At 44.9% G+C, this 20892-nt stretch overlaps 1 protein-coding gene across 1 annotated transcript in view; it reads left to right on the forward strand.

Annotated features, from left to right (window-relative positions):
* Positions 1-20835, forward strand: part of sema3c (sema domain, immunoglobulin domain (Ig), short basic domain, secreted, (semaphorin) 3C) — a 32055-nt gene extending 11220 nt beyond the window's left edge. Inside the window, exons 3-18 of the mRNA XM_079294248.1 lie at positions 3803-3963; positions 4566-4628; positions 6917-7036; positions 9081-9171; positions 10150-10269; positions 10398-10540; positions 10625-10739; positions 11244-11313; positions 12719-12863; positions 13380-13602; positions 14858-14946; positions 15465-15506; positions 15737-15894; positions 16597-16664; positions 17902-18032; positions 18967-20835. Of these exons, the coding sequence (XP_079150374.1) occupies positions 3803-3963; positions 4566-4628; positions 6917-7036; positions 9081-9171; positions 10150-10269; positions 10398-10540; positions 10625-10739; positions 11244-11313; positions 12719-12863; positions 13380-13602; positions 14858-14946; positions 15465-15506; positions 15737-15894; positions 16597-16664; positions 17902-18032; positions 18967-19398 (2171 nt within the window). The 3' untranslated portion in view covers positions 19399-20835. The remainder of the gene's footprint in view (positions 1-3802; positions 3964-4565; positions 4629-6916; positions 7037-9080; positions 9172-10149; positions 10270-10397; positions 10541-10624; positions 10740-11243; positions 11314-12718; positions 12864-13379; positions 13603-14857; positions 14947-15464; positions 15507-15736; positions 15895-16596; positions 16665-17901; positions 18033-18966) is intronic.
* Positions 20836-20892: the final 57 nt, after the last annotated feature.

The raw sequence follows: 20892 nt of genomic DNA on the forward strand, positions 1-20892 counted from the left end.
GCATTGTATCACCATCGGTCTGCCATCTGACCACTGGGGCAGTATGGGTCAAAGCTCAAAGTCAAAGGCAGGACACCGGGGACTGTTGTGAGGTCCGCAGGGAGCTGCAAGGCCCACCTGCCCACATACATAATAGAAAACCCACCAACTGTCAAGGCAACCCTTGCTTCGTATCTCTCTCTCTTTCCAGTTTCTTTCTCTGTCCACCCGCAATGACGACAGCAGCAAGAAATACAAAACAACAGACATTTTATCACTGTCATTACCTCAGCTTTTCCTAATCCTACTATCAAGTGTGCGGCCCCCTCCTTTGTATCTTTACGCTAAATATCAACCCTGCAGATAATTGTTCCTTTCGTAAAGGCGGACGTTATTCTGTTAACTGTTGTTCTGTCCGTCAGCATCCACGAAACCACAAAACAACACTGTCCACAACATGCTGCTTGGCTGAGTAACGATGTCCACACACACTTGTGACACTCCTCCGTCAGGGGAAGTTGTGTGATCTCAACAATGAGGAATGCCTATGAACTCCAGACTAACTAACTGCATGTGGTCCAGAGAAATTCTTCAGCACTGACGCAAAAACAAAAATCAATGTGCTCCAACTCTTGTTTTCTGTTGTTGTTTTTTAAAACTTGATAAGATGCCACAGATAGAGTGAATTTAACTCGTAGCAGTTTCGGTCAAAGACCTCATTTGAAGCTTGTGAGCTGGCATTGATTCTGTAAACAGATGGTCCCCATGCAAATATTTAATGACGCTGAAAAACCTTGACGATTGTTGAGAGCAACCCACCCTCTCCCTGATGGAGCAGGTGCACCATCTGGCAATATGAACTTGTGATGTTGGTCTTCAATGCTGCAGCAGTGTAGGCATGACTCGTATGTTTGTATGAGAGTGAAAGCAGAGCACTGAGAAGACACCGGATCCAACGGTATGTTGGGCTCCAGAGGGTTTCGGTTCGTCTCTCAGTTGGATCCATGTGGCGCACCCCTGCTGCGTCCCATCACAAGCACCGGGCTTCACTGGCCTTCCACCTTCACGAAAAAATGAAAGTCTCCTATTTCCCCCCCGCTGTGAAAACAATACAAAGGTCACCACGATATTAAACCGTCATTTCACCACACCCCTCTGAACACTTTGTTCCCCTTGTGGAATGTTCTGGAGGGTCGCTGTCAGAAGTGGAGATAAAAAGACAGGAGTGAACCATGATGGCCGAGTCAATTAACAGTGGGGGTTGTTCGGTCATCTTTATTTTGGAGAGCAAGAATTTAACTTGAAAAAAGGAAACTTTGGCCTTTAGAAATACAGTTAATAAACTGAGCTTCAGCTTTAAGTTCAACATTAAGCACAGTTTTTTAATCCATCCAAAATGTCGCAATACGAAACACAACTGAATCAATAATGTGGGTGCAATGACTGACATCAATCGACTTATCAGATGCTATTTTGGATGATGATGTTTGCATTTACGTTGGCTCTGAGGGTTCAAACACCTCTGATGGATGTGAGAAAAACTGAAAAAAAAGACAATGATGGACAAAAGCTTGGGAGCCGGTGTGTAAACGTGGTTAACCGGTCAGGTCATAATTATTGCAACAATTTTGGTCAAAGACTTGGTGTGCAAAGGCCCATAGCCTGGTTATTTTTGTCAGCCACTATTCCTAAATTTGCATTTGATGTTTTATGATATTAATAATTATACAACAATAATTTTAATGAACTATTGAGCATCAAGTAAATTGACTTTGGAAATAGTTTGACCAACAAACACGTAAGTCACTAATCTAGCTTAAATAGCTACAGCTAAACTAGCTCTAGTTTCATGCGTCTAGCTGAGCTAACGTTAGCTAGTTAAAGCTTCAGCTAACGTAAACCACAGACGGCTGACATTTACTCCTCGTATACCAACTAAAGTATGGCTGAGCAAAGAGAAAGAGGCTTGGCCATACGACTATTTTATAATTATTAGAGCGAATGCTTCACAACAGATGCGTCTTCTTTCACCTCTTGCCTTTTTCTTCACCCCAATCACATATTTTAGAAAGCTGTGTTTTCTTTGTCTTCTACCCAGTGAGGTAACTCAACCACTGAGCCTGTAGGCAATAGGCTATACAATGTACGATTGTAAAACTCCTGCACAGACCGTCCATTGTAAACATCTGTCCGCTTTATGACATTTGCCAATCTTCAGGCACCAGAAGAATCCGCTGGAAGACTGTTTGAATTAAGACTTACCTCCTTGTGTAAATATGCGGTAAAGTATTGTGGTCTGAAAGGTTTTCCTGAATCCCCTCAAAGGCCGTACATTGGGAAGATAAATTTTCTGAGCTTTGCATGTTTTTAATTAGCTGCTGGTGAGTCTTTCACCCTTGGTAGCTGTCACTCTGGCGGAGCAAGGCGCGTATCATCTTAAACCCTTTCAGCGGTCGGAAAACATTGCCTCTACACAGATCTCTCTGTGTGAAGCTATCTGAGATGCTATCTCCTCAGCTTTGAAGCGTGAGGCCGATGTGATCGTTTCTTTTTATTTAACACACATCTGCTTTACAGGACGCATTCACAATATCATTTTGTTCCTGGCAAGTCGGGTAAAAACAGTCGTGCTTGTGTGCATGTTCTTCATTAGGCGCCACATGATGCTTTAGCCTTCGGATGATACAATGTTCAAAAACCTGCTCTCAGTTCAAGACTTAAACCGTATAAGGCAACTTAGGTAAACACGGTGGATGTAGAGAGTGAAGAATCGTGGGAAAAACTCTCCTGGGAGTGAAGTGGTTAACTCGTCTTTATTTCAAGTTAAACACTTCAGTCTTTTACGAGGCGAACGCCCCAAACAACAGCCTGTGATCAGAGTGAGGGGTGCCACAGAAAAGCCACTTTCCTTCAAGTAAAAGCCCCCCCCCCCCCCGCCTCAATTGCGTACGTCACACACTAATGAAAATGTGACTTTCGCCCAAAGGCATGGAGGCAAAGCGCAGGCAACCTGTTTGTTGATTAGAGGAGGGAGTACAAAGAGAGCTGTGGGAGGGTCAACGGAGGAAATGGAGGGTGTAGATCTACGTTGCCCCCCCCCCCCTGCTCTTAGCAAAGATTGGAAAAGTGATAAATATGCATGAGTTCAGCTTCAACAGGGCCTTTGATGGTGTGGTTGAGAGTTCTCTATCTCTGGAGCAAATAGGCTGAAAATAACCGTCTGAGAATTGTTTGTGTGCGAACAATATGCGCTTTTAATGAGTAGGAGAGACTGTTTTCATACTGAATGTCCCCTCAACAACTCCGTAGTCATAGCGTCTCTTTTATGACTGGATGAAAGCTGAAGTAATAATCTCGACTGCTTTCCTTTTAAATAAATGTCTGTTAAGTCACTATTGCCGAATGAGCTGTTGAGGATTGCTGGCCCACTGATGAGATTGTTTGCATGTGCAGTATTACAAACTGGCCGTGTGTGGCGACAACCACAATTCAGTCCTAATCCTAAGAAAGTGGAAGAATTTCATTTTCACTTAACAAAAGCAGCTAAATATTCATATTGAGGGAAACTTCAGTTTCCCTCAATATGAAATTGCAACAAGAGCGTGTGTGAACTGACGTCATTAAAGCGCAGCATCCAAATCCTAACATTCAGTCTTATTGAGTTTTCTTCTGAGATCTCTCTTGAAACTTGAGACTTCATTCGGAGAGCCTAACGTGGTCTCGAGCGTAGCTTTTTCTCTTGAGTTAAATTTAGTAGAAGCAGGAGAAAAGTTCTCTCATCTCAGTGTGGAAACATGCTTATTTGTATCTGTGTGTCTCTCAGACCTGCAGGCCTCCCAGTCCTTTGAACACTACAGTATATCAGAGAAGGCCATGGACTACAGGATCCTGCAGATGGACGAGGACCAGGACAGGATGTACGTGGGCTGCAAAGACAATGTCCTCTCCATGGACATGAACAACATCACCCATGGCACGATTAAGGTCAGCAGATGCTTATTATCAGGATCTATGATTGACGTTTTGTTTTAATACAATGCTGGCAAGGAGAAAATACCATGTTTGGTAAATTGAACAGTGTCGGAACATGCAAATTACCATACATTTGCCTCGATCACAACCATTTTAGGGTTATTCAAACGAGGCATAAACATGCCCGAGCTCTCTGATAGCTGATTCTGTATGCAGTGAAGGAGTTATTGTCAGTGTAATTGACAGGCATGAAGTGCATAAACAGATGGGAGAGCATTTAGGTTCCCCCTGGGAGCACTGCACCGCATCCATTTCTCCCGGAGTAAATTGCTTGATATATTCATCGAGCCAGACCTTCAAGCACCTCTCGCGGGTTTGACAACTCTCACATTTTCCACTGACTGTAGCTGCCTCCAAACACTGACACAGGAACTTATATCGAAACTGAACCATTTTTTTTTGCTTTGTTAATTTCCCGCAGATTTTCCCTGTGATTAAATGGGATATGATCAAACCTCAGCTTGTCTCTCTCAATCTGTTACTGGCTTCCTGGACTCAATTCCCCCACTTGTCACTACTTTGAATGATGTGCTGTTTTTTCTTCTTCCCGCCAGGTGTTTTGGCCTGCGTCCACGATCAAGATAGAGGAATGCCAAATGGCAGGAAAGGACCCCACGGTAAGAATCCTCAACATTTCAAAACCCTCCTCTTGGATTTCCCTCGGCCTTTTTAGACTTAAAAAGTAAAAAATAAGGATCACCAGCACCTTCAACTAGAGGGCTGGAACATCTGGCTGCAGCACACCAGCGTCCCTTTTGGACCCTGTACTGTAAATGGTGAAGTTGCTGATGAACAAGATCTAGACGAAAGGTCTCGTCAGCTGTTCCCAGATCCGTTCCCCCAAGTGGGTCTACTGTGACACAGTGCGTGCCGCCTCCTGGGATTCCCCCCCTCCCTCTCCCATCTGCGAGCTTGTTTCAGGCCCAACCACATGTGTGTAGCAGGCAGCAGATGTCCACAGGGTCACGCACTGGCCCCAGAGTCCTCCTGGCATCAGGAACCAGAGCGAGGCGTGGGAGGATCCACGGGAGCGCCGTAGAAAAACAAACCAGAGGCAAAGCTCGCAAATGGGACGCAGCTCATTGACTCTGAGATTTCATAACCCGGCTTGATTCTGAGCAGCACTTGTTCGCTGCAACAACATGTAATGAAGGCATGCGGTCGGACTCAGAAGAGTGATTCCTCCTCCGCCTCTGTTTTCCGCTAATTGGGTTGCTCTGGAATCAGTACACGCACAGTTGCCTATAGACACTGCAGTGCAGAGTGGAGAAGTATTTTTAAAGACGAAATCTCCCGTGCAACTTCATCAATTGAAACCCTAATTTTCAAAGTAACAGTACAAGTTACCATAAAAAGCATCAGCGCTGCCCGTTTGTCCCACATTCTCCACCATCTCTCCGTCCCCTGGCAGCAGCTGAAGTCATGGAGCCAGGCTTTCGTACGACATGCTGTTGCAGAAATAGAGAAAAAGCTGTTTCCAGCCACTGAGTGATTTTTGCTGCTCTGAGTCACAGCCCACCCGCTGCAGACAGGTTCCCACAAATATTTGTGTGGAGCCATCTTTGTGTGGAGCCAGTCAGTGGCCCCTTCTCCCTTCTGTCATCCCCTTTTTTTGATTAAACTCACAACTCTGCCAGTTTCTCTTCTAAAACTTTCTCTTTCGGCTTTCTGTTTCTTCCACCGTCCTTGGTCACTTTTTCCGACCCTCGGTTTCTTCCCGACCGCAGTACATATTTCCTTTTCTCTCCCTCCAAGACGCCGCTCTTCTTTCTCATCGGTTTCTCATCGCCGCATCTCTTACGCTAAACATCTGTATATATTAAGTTACTCTTCTCCGATACAATCTGCGGTCAAGAGGGGCTCCAGAGAGCGACCGCACGTTGTTTGGGGGGTGCCACAGAAGGAGAAAAATGCACCAACCAGGTTGATTAAGTCAGTTTGCTGCTGGCTCAGAAGCCTCCACTTTAAACTGAGTGTGGGTGCAGGCCCGGTGGGCGCGCGAGGGTTGGAGCAGAGTGTGATGAGTTGAATGGGTGATAAAAGTGAGGATAAAGTAAGACAACTGGGGAGAGATAAAGAGGAAGAACATAAATAACAGGGATGGGCGTGTGACGGTGACAATTCCCTTGTTTTCCGTCGATGGCTCCCATTGGAGCCGCGCACCGACCGAGAGCTGCAGCAGCTGCCATTCCTGCAGCCGTGGCCAAGTTCCTGACGGCTCCCTGGATGTGTTTTTTCCCCTCTCCTCCCCACTCCATTCTTCTCTCCCTTCCTTTCTCCGCTCGTTTTCTGCAAGCTCAGGCTTAATTAGCCACAAAGTCCAGCGCTACCGCTGCTGCCCTTCGTGTTTGAGTCAGCGAAAGCAGAAATGGATCAGTGATCTGCCTTTAACTAGATATATGACATATACCACTGACACTCTTTTTCCACTGGCCTTAATACCAGACCAGTGAGCTGTGGGACTGTTTGATTGTGCAGCATGTGATTGTATACCCATCACAAGAAGTGAGATAAAGTTTGAATCACTCCCTCATATGGAATAGGATACTTCAGCAGAGATAAACAAGCTCTGGGTTCGGTATTCACCTTGGCTGTACACCAGGAAGTAGACCTTATCCCCTGTTATGTCTGATTCAGCGTGTTGCGTCACAGCCTAGATCAAGAAAATATGAAAGTCATTATATTTTAGAGTGCATGTCAACTGCTATTTATATTGTTATTGTATGAAATGATTATTCAAGGTTGAATAACATGAAAGCAATTCTGATGTTTGCTGAACCGTGACAAGTACAACTGAAATGCTTGGAACAGCACCTCAAATGAAGAAATGTCCCGAAGTCGACTCTGTGTTGGACATTTTTATCGTCGTTTGACGTGCCTCTCTTTGTTTATCGGTGCTTTCCAGCATGGCTGTGGGAACTTCATCCGGGTGGTGCAGCCGTTCAACAGAACTCATCTGTTCATGTGTGGCAGCGGAGCGTACAGTCCCGTCTGTGTGTACATCAACAGGGGCCGCAGACCAGAGGTGGGAGCACGTTGACGGATTCACTTCACGATATGTATACAAACTCTTGACGGCGTAAACCATGTTTCTGGGGACATTGGCCATGGTGGTCAACACAGCCATTACTCAACTCAACCAAAACGCTCCATGTGTTTGACTATAGGATATGCTGCAGGCTGCTGAATGATACTACAACACTAACATGATCTTCAGAGTGTTAAAATAAAAACATCTGGTCCTTAAATCTTAGTATTTATCCTTAAATTAAAAAAACAAACTGTGGAGGGGGTTTGGTGGGTTTTGTAAAGCTCGAAATAATGAGCAGAAGAACATGCAGTGATTCCCCTGTGGTTATTTAACAGTAAACCTAATTACGTTACCATAATTGAGTTAGTGTAATTTATGTGCTCACTGCTCCGTTGAGACGATATTTCGTAACTCGTTTTCTTTGTTATTCCCTAAAAAATAGTGTTTACTGTTTATGTCACAGCCCTGAATGCGTAATAAAGAGTAGTGAGAATACTGCCACCCAGAGCAAGTCAGCACAAAAAGTCTTCTGAGAGAGATTAAGTACTTGTAAAATTCTCTTTTCTCATTTTTTGAAGAATCAGATATTGACTAATTATTTAGGGATTCCAAACAAAATATGAAATAGAATGTCTTTACAGCACTCGATACTGGAAGGAGTACACCATTGCCATAATTCTGAGTCCCCAAGAAATGAAAATGTATGCAGTCGATGACGACCATGTGCATATAAACTCGCAATAATCTCCTCAGTTTATCTTTGCCTGAAATTAAATTCATGCCGGCGTCAGATAGCGATTGTATCTAACAATAGCGTATTTGTTTACTGTACTACGAGGAGTTTGGAAGTGTCACCACATGAAACGATAGACTCCATAACTTTATACGAGCAAAGTTGAGAGGAGATGCTCGGGATAAGAGGGTGAAAATGGAGCTCTTGTGTCAGGGACAGAAGGTTGATGGCTGATTTCTGGGCGCTGCATTTAGCCACAAGACTGCCGACTGCTGCCAAGCGCTAACAGTCAGAGCGGGTGAGCCCCCAACCAGGCCCAACCGCGGTGCCTTTTGTCATTTGGGGCTTTTGTTTGAAAGGCAGACTGCTCTGTTTGCAACGTGTGAGCTCAAACATGTCTCAAGAAAAGGGATCTGTTAAGTGTAACAAGCTGCCCCGTGAGAACGTGCCCGAGACTATTATGTTTTTGTTTTTTAGACTGGATGGAGTGGCTGCAACAGGAAAACAGGTTATTTACATTTGTCACAGTTTTTGTGTCTTGTTTTTCAAACGTGCTCCTTAGATGCGTAGTTAATGATGCACAGCAATAAATGCCCATCTTACTGAATTAAGTAGTCTTTTGTGTCGTCTTTAAATCTTGTATAGGGTGTGATCCCTTTAGATCTATGTGAAAACAGACTTTTAGCATCAAGTTCTGCACATACTTTCAAAGAAAAAAGGTAAAACATCGAAGTGAACCAACAATAAGCACATGTTTGAGTGCATGGGGCTTTAAAGGTTCATTACAACATCAACTTGTAGTGTAGAGGTTAATGACATGGTCAGTCCACCTCCAGAACCTCTTGGCGAGCAGACACATTTTCTTGGAAAATTCTCCTCGGCTGACGTCGGCTCATCTTCATTCAAGGAAGCAAAACCACCAGACCTGCATAGGATGGGACAGGATCGATCTGTAATTTGCCCAAGTGTTACTGTAAAAGGTGTTTGGACCGTCCAGTCCGCCACAAGGAAGGGGTTTAAACTTGGCAGCCGTTCCACCTGAGACGAAGAGATCCAACACGTTTGCAGGAAAATTCCTTCCAAATGGAATGTTCTGTTTTTTTACGGCTCCACATGGGCCAGTTCATGCAGGACCAATCCTGTGCTTAGAACCAAAAGGGAGGGGAACGTGAGCAGGGCTACCTAGTGGGACGTTCATGGTCTGCTCCTACTTGCAGTTGTATTGTGGTCGAAGCTACTGGACGGAATGGCTTATCATATAAAACTGTCTCCACCGTCTCTGACTTCCTCTTTTCTCCGTCACAGGAACAAGTATTTCACATCGACTCCAGGACCGAATCTGGAAAAGGGAGGTGCTCCTTCAACCCGAAAGTGAACACAGTCTCCGTCATGATCAGTAGGTGTTTCCTACCGCCACCTTTTCACCAACCCTGAAAAGTCGGTCGTACCAAAAACTAATTTAAGTTTTGTTTGTTATTCTACAGTAGCAAGGGCCCATTTGTTTGTGTTTTGGTTCCGAGTGACACTGTTGGCACTGTAATTTCATTGGTTCAGTATCTGCCCCAGTCAGTAGTCAGCCTCTTAGCAACCCCAGCCATCAAATGTCAGTTTGTATCATAATAGTTAATGAAAAGTGAGGAGGCGACTTCAATACACATCAAACACAATCCACCAAAGCACCCTCTCCTTCAGGCCAGGCCGCGCCCTCTCTGTCCTCCTCTCTCTGATTGGTCGAGGAGTGTCGGGTTGCTGTTGACACGGCTTAACACTCGGCGACGCATTACGGCCTCAGCTCTGCTTTCTGTCACCTGAGCACGGCCGTGTCAGCAGCAGCTTTTGCCAGCTAGTGATCTCCTTCAGAGAAGCCCGGGAGGGAGGGTGGAATAACCAAGAGGGGCAGGAAGGAAGGTGCTCTGCCAAATGGAGTCGAGGTCAGAAGGGAAAGGCTGGTGAAGCAGTGATGCGGCTTCTCCGAGCCTCAGAGAATCAGAGGTGTTGTCTGGACTCGATAAGATCTGCACTTCGTCTCCCCATCTGCATGTTTTGGACCCTCTGTGGCCATCTGTGCTGTCAACGCTCCCTCCTTAGCGAGCCAGCTTGGATGCGGGCCACATTCCTTTAATCCTTCCCCAATTTGCCCCACATCCTCCGTACATATATTCCAGACCTGATGGATGATGAAGTGAGAGTAAAGGATAGAACAGAGTATTTCATCAGCAGCAGAACACACACCGACTGTAAACCCATTCATAGAACATATTTATCCGTCAAAGAAACAAATATTGCTGTATTCTATCCATATTATATTATTGTTTTTTTTTTGGTTCTGCAAAATAGGTGAGCATATCGTTGACTTGCTGTGTGTTTCTTCCAGACCAGGAGCTGTTCTCGGGCATGTATATTGACTTCATGGGGACAGATGCTGCCATCTTCAGGAGCCTGACCAAGAGAAATGCAGTGCGAACAGACCAGCACAACTCCAAGTGGCTGAGTGGTGAGAGCAAACGTTCTCTAGTGATTTTGGATTTATATGCATAAATACATTGATGAATTTACACGTGTTTTTTCCATTTATTTCTTAATTGTTAAAGTCTCCATGTATTCCTTTTTTTTTACATTCAGAGCCGATCTTCATCGATGCCCACCTGATACCAGACGGAACAGACCCCAATGATGCCAAATTGTATTTTTTCTTCCGTGAGAGGCTGACGGACAACAGTGGAAATATTAAGAACATCCACACCATGGTGGCCAGAGTGTGTCCGGTGAGTGCCTTTGCGTGTGCCTAAGTCGATGGGCTATGCATGTTTGGTGGATTCGAGTTTGCTATGTGCAGCTTTTGTCTACAGAGTGACATCGGAGGACAGCGGAGCCTGGTGAACAAATGGACCACCTTCCTCAAGGCCAGGATGGTGTGTTCAGTTCTGGAGGACGACGGCACCGAAACTCACTTTGACGAACTGGGTGAGTAGCGTGAAGGAACAGGAACGCCATTGTGTTGTTTTTTACAGGTTATATATGGCCTCTATTGGTTGCGTGACTTCCATGCTCCATTTTATTTCCATGGTCCATTAAACAAGTTTAAAACAAACTTTGTGTTTTAGAAAACTCGAGACCATCCTAATTCCCGAAAGCTCGCTATTTTAGTTCCAAGATTTCCAGCGAGTGCTTTCTCCATAAACAATCCGTGGAACTTCCTTTGTTTGGTCTGGATTACGGCTGTAACCCTTTATCAACTTTCATAACAATTGTTCTGTTGTTTTCGGTTACCTTGTATTGGTTTATGAGCACATTAAGCTGCTTTTCCATTTAGCTCATCAGACCAGTGAATCTGTCAACATGTGCAGTTATTAATTCATGCATTCATCACTTTTTTTGGCAATCTCACCTGCAGGATGAGGTGATCTGGGATATAGGGAATTTGTTGTAGGCATTATTAGTATTACACGTGTGTGTTTTCCCTTACAGAAAATGTGTTTTTGCTGGAAACCGATCAGCCCAAGGGCCTGTTGGTGTTTGGAGTCTTCACATCCACAAGGTAAGGCCGACGGCGATGAAGCCAAGTGTAACATTCCTGCAGGCCTCAGTGGTTATGTTAATTACTGACTGGATATCAGTGGGAGGGGATGTGCTTGTCAAAGAGCCTGTTGTATGAAGACGTCATGTGTCATGTTGCAGAGCAGCTTATTCAGATGATGAACTATCAGTTACAGCGTCGTGGTGGCGCCACCATATGGCCTTCGTTTAGATTTTTTTGTCCTCGTGATTGTAAGCAGCAGTGCATTATCATGCTGAAAGCGATATATTTACAGTACGCACTGATAGAGATTATGTTACATGGTACATATTGTAGGATGGAGTAATACTACACAGCAGGACGTTTAGAGTGCAGAGAGAATTTCATTATTGCATTTTCCAGATGGGGGAAACATGAGCCTTGTTTGTCAGGTTTCAGAGAAAACAAGAAGGAACATGGTCACCTTTCTCTTTTTAATCGCATCTTAGAATAGTATTTAATAAGTATTGTATGTATGCCGCGTTTAAAATGATCCTGAAACACTTTAGACCAACCAGTTCCAGTTCCAGTAAAAGAGAAAGAGACAAATACAACACACATGTTTTGTGATTGTTTGTGCCCCCGTTTTCTCTTTTTGGTTTTATTGTATTTTTAACTCGGCTTTAAATGCCCTCTTGCCTCCGCATTACAGTCCTTGTTCGTGGAGATTCTGATATTATATGAGTATTTTCTCAACCCAATTAGGGACATTTAATCAAAATTCAATTCTTAAACTCTCCTACCTCAGTAAATCTTTGACATAAGAAAATTAGGAAGGAAAAGTTCACCCCATGCCGACTAAGCCGCTGTGGTAATTGAAAACAACCACACTGAATAAACCGATTTAACGTCTCTCGATTAGCCGAAAGTCACAGTCAGCAGGGTTGCACGGCAAATTATGAGTTTTAAAGGAATGGTCACTTGATCCCGATCCTGCCACAGGCCCTCGATCCACTTGTTAGCTCAGGATCATAGAAAGGTTACAGTAGAGTATCCTGGCTCAAAGAACACAGCCAAACCAAACAGCGAGGTCCTTGAGGTCTCTTACCTCGATGTTATTCCTTTCGCCACATTGATTCTTCCTCCGTCTCCACTTCACACAATATGCTCCTGTTCTCCTTTTCAACAAAGACTCTTTTATGTGTGAAGAAGTGTGGTTTTAAATGACTTAGCCAAGCCGCATCAGATCAATGAGGGGAGTGTAGGTGAGCTGTCCCCACCGGAGAGTGGCTTTGGCTCCACCCAGACTCCATAACTTGCACACCCTTAGAAACAGAGATCTTAATAAACAAGTGCAGAATACTTTAGCTGGGTGGGTCTCGAGGTTGTGGGCTTAGCCGGTTCCCACTGTTGCGTTTCATTGAAAGTATGCGTCTCATTTCCTCAGCTCCGTGTTTAAAGGCTCAGCAGTGTGTGTGTACAACATGGCCGACATCCTCACCGTCTTCAACGGGCCCTTCGCTCACAGAGAGGGGCCCAACTTCCAATGGGTGGCCTTCCAAGGACGCATCCCTTACCCAAGGCCCGGAACTGTAAGTTCATTTCTGGGCCATTCATTCAATCATAATTTGGAATCATCTACAACTAAATGTCTCGTAAAATATCCATCTAAACCATACCTCCTTAAACATTTCAAGCCTGAAACAAGTCTTGTATTATCAGCCCGTTAGTGAATTTCATAACATTACCAAAAGAAAAGGAAAATATTTGTTTGCCATCTGCAATCATAAGAAACTGCAACATTCCTGGCACTGCACACATTTATGTACGTAACAAATACATAAAATAACAAAGGCCCCAAAATAGACCCTTGTGGGACTCCATGTAAACTGACTATTATTGTGTACTTTGTTTTTAGTGTATTGTTTTTATATATGATGATTTTAATGTAAAGTGTCTGAGTGTCATGAAAAGCGCCGTATACATAAAATGTATTATTATTTATTGTTATTATTATCATCTGTACATATTGTTTTAACATTATCTTAATATGCACATGCACAAACCTTTGTCAGTGAGAGACATTACACTCCCCTTTGTTTCTCCAGTGTCCTGGTGGATCCTTCACACCTGACATTCACACAACAAAGGAGTTCCCAGACGACGTGGTGACCTTTGTACGAAACCACCCAGTCATGTTCAACCCCATCTACCCAGTGGGACGGAGACCTCTGGTGGTACGGACCAACGCTGACTACAAATACACATCGGTGGCCGTGGACCAGGTCATGGCCGCCGACGGCAACTACCAGGTGCTCTTCCTGGGCACAGGTATGAATGTAGACGGGTCTGGCAGATTCTAGCAAAGTACAGCCAACTTGGGGGGGGGGGGGTTAAGCAATGTGAGCTTTTTGTGGAGATAATTTCTTATGGCCACATTATCTATACTATGTTTTATATTGAAATATATATATACAATTACCTTTCCCACACCAAAATATGTACCAAGCAGCATTTTTATCTTTTATCTTTGCAGTTTTTCTACTGCTTTTTCTTTTTCCTTGTCAGCTAAGTTATTCGCAGATGCATCTGATATGAGGTAATATTGGCTCTTATCATTTTTTATTCTAGCTCTAATAAGCATGTTATGGAGCTGTAACCAGGCTATTATAAGGAAACTAATCTACAGTGAATTGAAGGAAAGTAGCAATAAAACACAACCTCTCTCGTCAGGTGTTAAATAAGTGAATGATTGTCAGAGGGGGGGGGGGGGCAGTCCTTTCGCCACAGCTGGAAGTCAGAAAAAACAGATAACAGAGGGCATAGTATGCTGTGGGTGTGGGTATTATAAAGAGGTCATAGACAGTGTGATAAGACGTGGTACTTTCAGAGAGCGCTTTCTCCTTGCATGGTTTTATTATGTAAGACTGATTATGAGATTAAATGTTCCTGAGAGCACAAGTGTAGAACATATTCTATCTCTTGTTTCTGTTCTCACAAAATGGTGGTTAAACGGAATATTATGCGTGTGCTTGCGTACAAAGCAGCTCTCTCTCTCTCTCTCTCTCTCTCTCTCTCTCTCTCTCTCTCTCTCTCTCAGCTGCTTGTGTTTATCAGGCAGCCTCCCCATTCTGTTTCTCCCGCATGGATTCCCGAAGTGAGGCCAGAGCTGTCTCACCATATCTGAGCGCCGTAAATGTTGCCTTGTCTCAAGGATGAGGGGAGAGACGCTCTTATCAGGCTCTTATCTTATCAGTTTCCAGGAGCTGTTACTCCTTCTCCCTGCTCCGCTGATCCAACTCCCTGGACAAAAAAAACAACCTTATTGATGATAGTTGTGTTGAATTTTGCCCCTTTGCTTGCCCCTTGTCCTCCCTTGCGTGGGCTTAAGAGCTTCCATTCTCACCCCTGCAGTTGGTTTTGCTACAAACTGTCCCGTGGAAAACAGACTTGGAGTTTGTTTGTTTTTCACAAGCGTCGCATTCTAGTTTCACCGTCTGGGCTGAGTAGCCCATATCTGTTTCACATGGCGGTTTAACGCGTGCGTGTAGTTACAACTCAAGCCATGTCTGCTTTCTGCCCCCAGACAAAGGTGCAGTACAGAAGGTGATTGTGCTGCCAACCAATCAATCCCTGCATGCCGATCTGATCCTGGAGGAGCTGGAAGTGTTTAAGGTCAGCTGTCTGTTTTTCTCCGCTTTCTTTCATGATGTTCTTACTTTCATCCCCTAAAATCAAAGGCGGGCGGGGGGGCGCTTGGCCCCAACACAAAGGCCAGGGGCAGACGGACAGAAACAAGGTGGCATTTTGGAGATGGATGTTCTGCAGCGTCCTAACATACTGCGGGAGTCTGTTCGTTGCCCCGAGTGAACCTCCGCACATGCTCTTTTATCTTCTTGCATCACTGAAAGTGTGATCAACCTGTGATCAGATGTAAAGGCCTCGGCTGCTTTGATCCTCCACTGCACCATAGCGGCCCATCAATCAGGACATTTATTCCCAAAATAGTTTTCAAAAAGATACATCTGGCGAAAAGGTGATCCGAGATGGCTGCTTTGTTTTCTATAAAATAAAAGTCTGATGAGCTGTTCTCTGCCCAACATGTTCCCAACTATTCCTTTAACAATGTGATAGAAAACACTGTGCACTCTAAAAGCTCTTAACCCGGTTCTTGTATGTGCTATTTCTTTCAGAATCAAGCTCCTGTTACAAACTTGAGAATATCCTCAAAAAAAGTAAGCTACTTACCTCATTTGTTAAGTGCAGTTTTATTGTTTTAATGTGTTGTTCGTTGTCTGTGGCTACTATGTAATGCACGAAACAGAACTCTCCTGTGCACGATAAGCCTCCCAAAGGCCAGGAAATAATAAGCCTAATTGTTTCGGCGCTCTGCCTCATTTTCCTGTCAGCCGGCCACTTATGAAGACAAACAGGGCGGCTGATATTTGAACTGTTTACTTTACAGCAACAGCTGTACGTCAGCTCGGAGTTCGGGGTCTCGCAGGTCTCCCTGCACCGCTGTCACGCTTACGGCTCTGCTTGCGCTGACTGCTGCCTGGCCAGAGACCCCTACTGCGCCTGGGACGGGCTCAGCTGCTCGCGCTTCTATCCCACCGGCAAAAGGTACGCAAAGATTTACAGCTTCAGGGTTCCTAACTGCGGTTTTTTTTCCCAATTTGCCATGAGAACCCAGTGAGCTTGTGGGCGTCCAACAGACAACCGAAGTAGTTTTCATCAGTTATGCAACAAATATGAAATCAATCAAGCCATACTGAATGTGGGAAACAGATGATGTGCGACAACATGTTGAACAAGAACAGAACAGAGCTGCTCACAACGTGTGAGGCCAAGAAGATCACACGACTGGAATCCTTCAGTGAACACTTCAGCGTAAGTCTGTCACTAATCCTGCCTTTTGTTGTTCCCCTCCGTCCGTCTAGACGTAACGCAGACACCTCGCTCGTGAACCGATACCGCTCTGTTCTCTTCTGAGGCGTGCGTCTGCGTTGTCTCTTGACATTCCCGTCAGACGCAGGTCGGGTGTGGTGCGGTCGCAGGACGAGAGAGCGGCCTGTTGTCCTGCAGGACAACGTGTGTGAAATGCGTCAGCTGTTTACGTGCTCCTTTCCTCAAGCTGTTCTATATCAGTGTGCGCCGCTGAGAGGAATAACAGTCCGATTCTCCTCATTGTTTTGGCACTGACAGCTACACCCACGGTTTTAACGAGACGGACATGTGAGGAGGAAGGTTGTGTATTCGTTCTGTATTTAGCTGTAGTGTATTTATACTCACTGCTGTTTTCCTTTCCTCTTTTTTTTTTTTTAGGAGAAGCAGAAGGCAGGACATCATGCATGGAAATCCACTCACTCAATGCAGAGGTTTCAATCTAAAAGGTAATTAAAGCTGCACTGATCCATATTTTTACGTCAAATGATGAAATGACTGTTGTGTGAAAGGTGTCGCTCATTGGGACAAAACCACAGAGCATTCTTTTACTCGTCTTTGCATTTTCCCTCAGCTCGACAGAGCTTAAGCCTCTTTTTGCTCGATGTTAAGATGTTACGGCCCACAAATTACACCGTCGTCAACCTCACAACAGCAGGCAGTTGTTCAGCTCTGATAAACGCACCATAAGTTACCTGCCTAGCACCAGACTGCAGACGAAAATAGCAAGTAGCTGACAAAAAAAAAAGCAGCTATAAAGGCAGATATTTTTCTCAGGAGGCAAAACACCTTCATCAGGTGGAGCGAAACATCAAATGAACGCCGATGCTGCTACGTGTAAGCAGGATAAGATCATACATTTACAAGGTGATAATATGTCAATGTTGTGTTTTCAGCTTGTTTTCTCAAATCAATTACTCTACTTCCACAACTGATTCACATTTACACAGACATTGACACAAAAATCCACATTTGATGGCAACCAAATGCAACCAAAACAAAGCGATTGTACGTTGGAGCAGGAGCTGCAGCTACTGTATGTTTTTGTGTGTCCAGGTGCCGCTCAACATCCATCACGAAAATTCACCCAGTAGTAATGGCAGGCTTTCCTTTAATGAGTGGAGAGGATTCGCTCCCCAGAGTGTCCCATTTCCGTGAACGGTTTACATCTCTAAATTAAAACGAGCTTGGGGAACCAGCCATACGGCCATTACCGCTAATTAGTCGCAACCCTGTCATGGCTGAGTGATGAACCATTTAGCTGCAACAACAAAAACTACACGGTAAATGAGACGAAACTGAGTTGCTCCGATGCATTGGCGGAGATTTTGTCAGGCTGTAGAAACTGAGAGTCTGGGTGTGGGGGGGGGGGGATCGGTCGGTCGTGCTGCAGGTGTCGCACTAAGCTCTGTGTCAACATTTCCCTCTCGCAGTTGGGACTTGAGACAGATTTGAGTCCATCTGTGGGGTTTGTGTCTGTCAGCAAGTGACGTCTGACGTGACTCCCCTGACTCTCTCTCTCTCTCTCTCTGTGTGTGTGTGTGTGTGTGTGTGTGTGTGTGTGTGTGTGTGTGTGTGTGTGTGTGTGTGTGTGTGTGTGTGTGTGTGTGTGTGTGTGTGTGTGTGTGTGTGTGTGTGTGTGTGTGTGTGTGTGTGTGTGTGTGCGCGTGTGTGTGTGCGCGTCAGCCTACAGAAACGCAGTGGAGATGACGCAGTACGGCGTGAAAAACAACACCACCTTCCTGGAGTGCCTTCCCAAGTCTCCTCAGGCGTCCATTCGCTGGCTCATTCACAGGGACAATGACAGGAGGAAAGAGGTCAGTTTGACATTTGGAGGGGTCAAAGGTCAACAAATTGCAACAAGTTGGCGTGGCACCGATGGAAAATCTCTTTGAGATAAAACTGATTAAAGGTCCTTTCCTTGCGCCGGTGTTTCGGTCACATTGTTAAACATTATATGGAATGTCAAACATGTCAAAGCAATCAGATGAGCTCACGCGCTTGTATCGCCTGAGGAGTGACACGGCAAAGACGCAGCGCCGTAATGAGCGGTGATACAGGTCAAACATGATGTGGACCTTGACTAATGGCTGGATTCTCAGCGGTGGAACGTTTTACAAATATTTGACGCCTCTTTAACCCCTTGAAAGGCTGCGAAAGATTAAATAATGCCGGGCAAGAGTGCGTCCGCATAGAAATCTTTTATGGATGAAGCTCTCGCCTCTGCGGAGTTGACACAGAGTAATGGCCGTTTTATAGCCGTTTCCCCATGAGAATAGAAGTTGGCCTTGAAATAAATCACTTTAGTTTTATGGCGTGTAATCAGTGGAGTCTTTTCCAAACCGAGGCCGAGCTGGTTTTAAAGTAGTCGGTGGAAAAGGAATAAAGTGTTTCATTTAGAGTGTCAGCATCAGTTTAGTCTCGTTGTTTTCAGATTGATGGCGACGAAGGAGGGTTCGTTCAGCACCTCCACATTCACTGCCACTTCAACTTCTTTCAGTGTTTCAACAATTTGCAATGTTTCATCTGCAAATTGTCCATCAAGGTTCTCCAGAAAATGTGTCGAAATCCAGAGTCCATCATTCCTTTATTCCAATCAACATCACATGTAACTACACTGGAGGGATGAGCACACAGATCTCTCAAAGGGCATAGCGTAATGAGATAGATATATATGTATTTATTCATAATCAACATCTCCACTACGAACCATGGTGTTATTATGACAGAACATAATTGTGCCGACCACAGGTGAAGCTGAGCGACCGCGTCGTCTCCACGGAGCACGGCCTCCTCATCCGCTCCGTCCAGCTGTCCGACCAGGGCCTCTACTACTGCCTGACCACCGAGAACAGCTTCAAACGCACCGTCGCCAAGATCCGCCTGCGAGTGCTGAGCGACGCCATGGTGAGCGTGCTGACGGACAAACAGCAGTCGCCGTGGGCCTGGGCCACCTCGTTGCACCCCAAGACCCTGTTGTCAGCCTTCAGTCCAGCAGAGAGCCTGGCTGTGCAGCAGTACTGCAAAGAGAGGAAGCAGCTCCAGAACCTCCAGCAGAAGAAGCAGCAGCAGCAGCAGCAGCCTCAGCTACCTGGACCTCTCAGGGGGGACCTGGCCAAACTGAAGCCCCTGCTGGACCGGAGGAAGAGCCGCAACCGGCGCAATCACCTCCCAGAGGTCTGACACAGGGAGGTGCAGCAACTGACACAAACACCTCCCTCTGTTTCCCCGACCCAGACCTTCATTTTTCCAACTCTCATCTCAAACTGCAGAGCTGCACTGTGAGGTGGGTGTGGGGAGTTGTTTTTCGGCAATATCTCCTTTTCTTGCATGAGGTACTGTGACCAGATGGCTGTGACATCCACTAATACACACCCACAGGCACCCACGAGCAATTCATTTGCTGTCGCAGTCGCAACCCGGGCTGAGGTGGCCCTGTTGTGAGTGGCACTGATGAACTGCGGTCTGAGCTGATATTGCTTACGGTAATACACCTCGAGACGCAGCTGTGGCCGATGATCTTATCATATTTTCGATATTAGAGGGGAAACTAGACTGGCCGGATATTAGCCCACAATGGATTTGTTTCTTTGTTCACAAAAAGAGGCGGTAATTTGAAGTGAACATAGTTAATAGAGGAGATTGAAAAGGGGGCAAAAGGGAGACGGATGCATGCTTGAGAGTGAGCGCCTTCTCAAAGTATAATATTAGTATTTTATTAGATTCTACTCACATTTCTGTGTTTACTTTAAACTAACAAATGTGTCTCTGTTCAGTGAAATGACTGAAATGGCTTCGTGGGCAAACATGGGGCAATAAACAGTCATGTTTCTCATGGGTTGACTGCCTCTCAGACAGTCTATAATAGCACAGTTCATACAAAGCACAGATGGAAAGTGGTTCCAGTAAAAAGTGTCACATTACAGCGCTGTGAATGTTGAAAAGGGAATTCGTTCAAAGGCCAAACTTAACATCCTGATGCTACCCAAACAGAAATAGTGGTACAATACAGAGCAGCATGTCAAATTCTGCGTGATCTCTCCTGTATTTATTACTATTACTCAGACGTACATGTACAAGAATCTGCCTCACTGTAATTCAGCTGCATATCGTATCATACTTCTCTCGTTTCAGAAGCATGTTTATAGAAATGCACCAGTAATGTCGAGGCATCTTCACTCTGGCCTGGATTTGAGTAACGAGCAGATTTGCATATTTTAGGTTCACGGCATAGTTTACATCTGAAGGTAGATGCTGACAATATTTGTTCCACATCATCGACAGCAAAGTGGACCGTTTTAATGCAGAAATGGTAATTAATTGACTTCTGTGAATCGACTTTTTTTTTTTGTCAGAGACGTAGTTAATGTAGATAGAGATTAATCGTTGCTCGTGTACATAGTATATTTTCTTTGTTTCATCCTTTTTAATTTAATGTTGTGCAGATGTTTGTGTACATAACTTCAACGTGATTCACCAGCTATGACTGTATCTGCAAATTGCAGATATGTTACAGTATTATTTTCATTTTGAGAAAAGACTTTCTATCGTTGTACCCTCTGAACAGATCTCTGCTCCGCGTTTAATAAAGCTGTGCGACCGGCATCATGTCAACTTCAACTTGGTGTAACTTCAGTGTTATGAATCATATGTATTTCTATTTATTAATGTCGTGAT

This window comes from Melanostigma gelatinosum (genome assembly GCF_949748355.1).
Source record: "Melanostigma gelatinosum genome assembly, chromosome: 22".
Taxonomy (NCBI): domain Eukaryota; kingdom Metazoa; phylum Chordata; class Actinopteri; order Perciformes; family Zoarcidae; genus Melanostigma; species Melanostigma gelatinosum.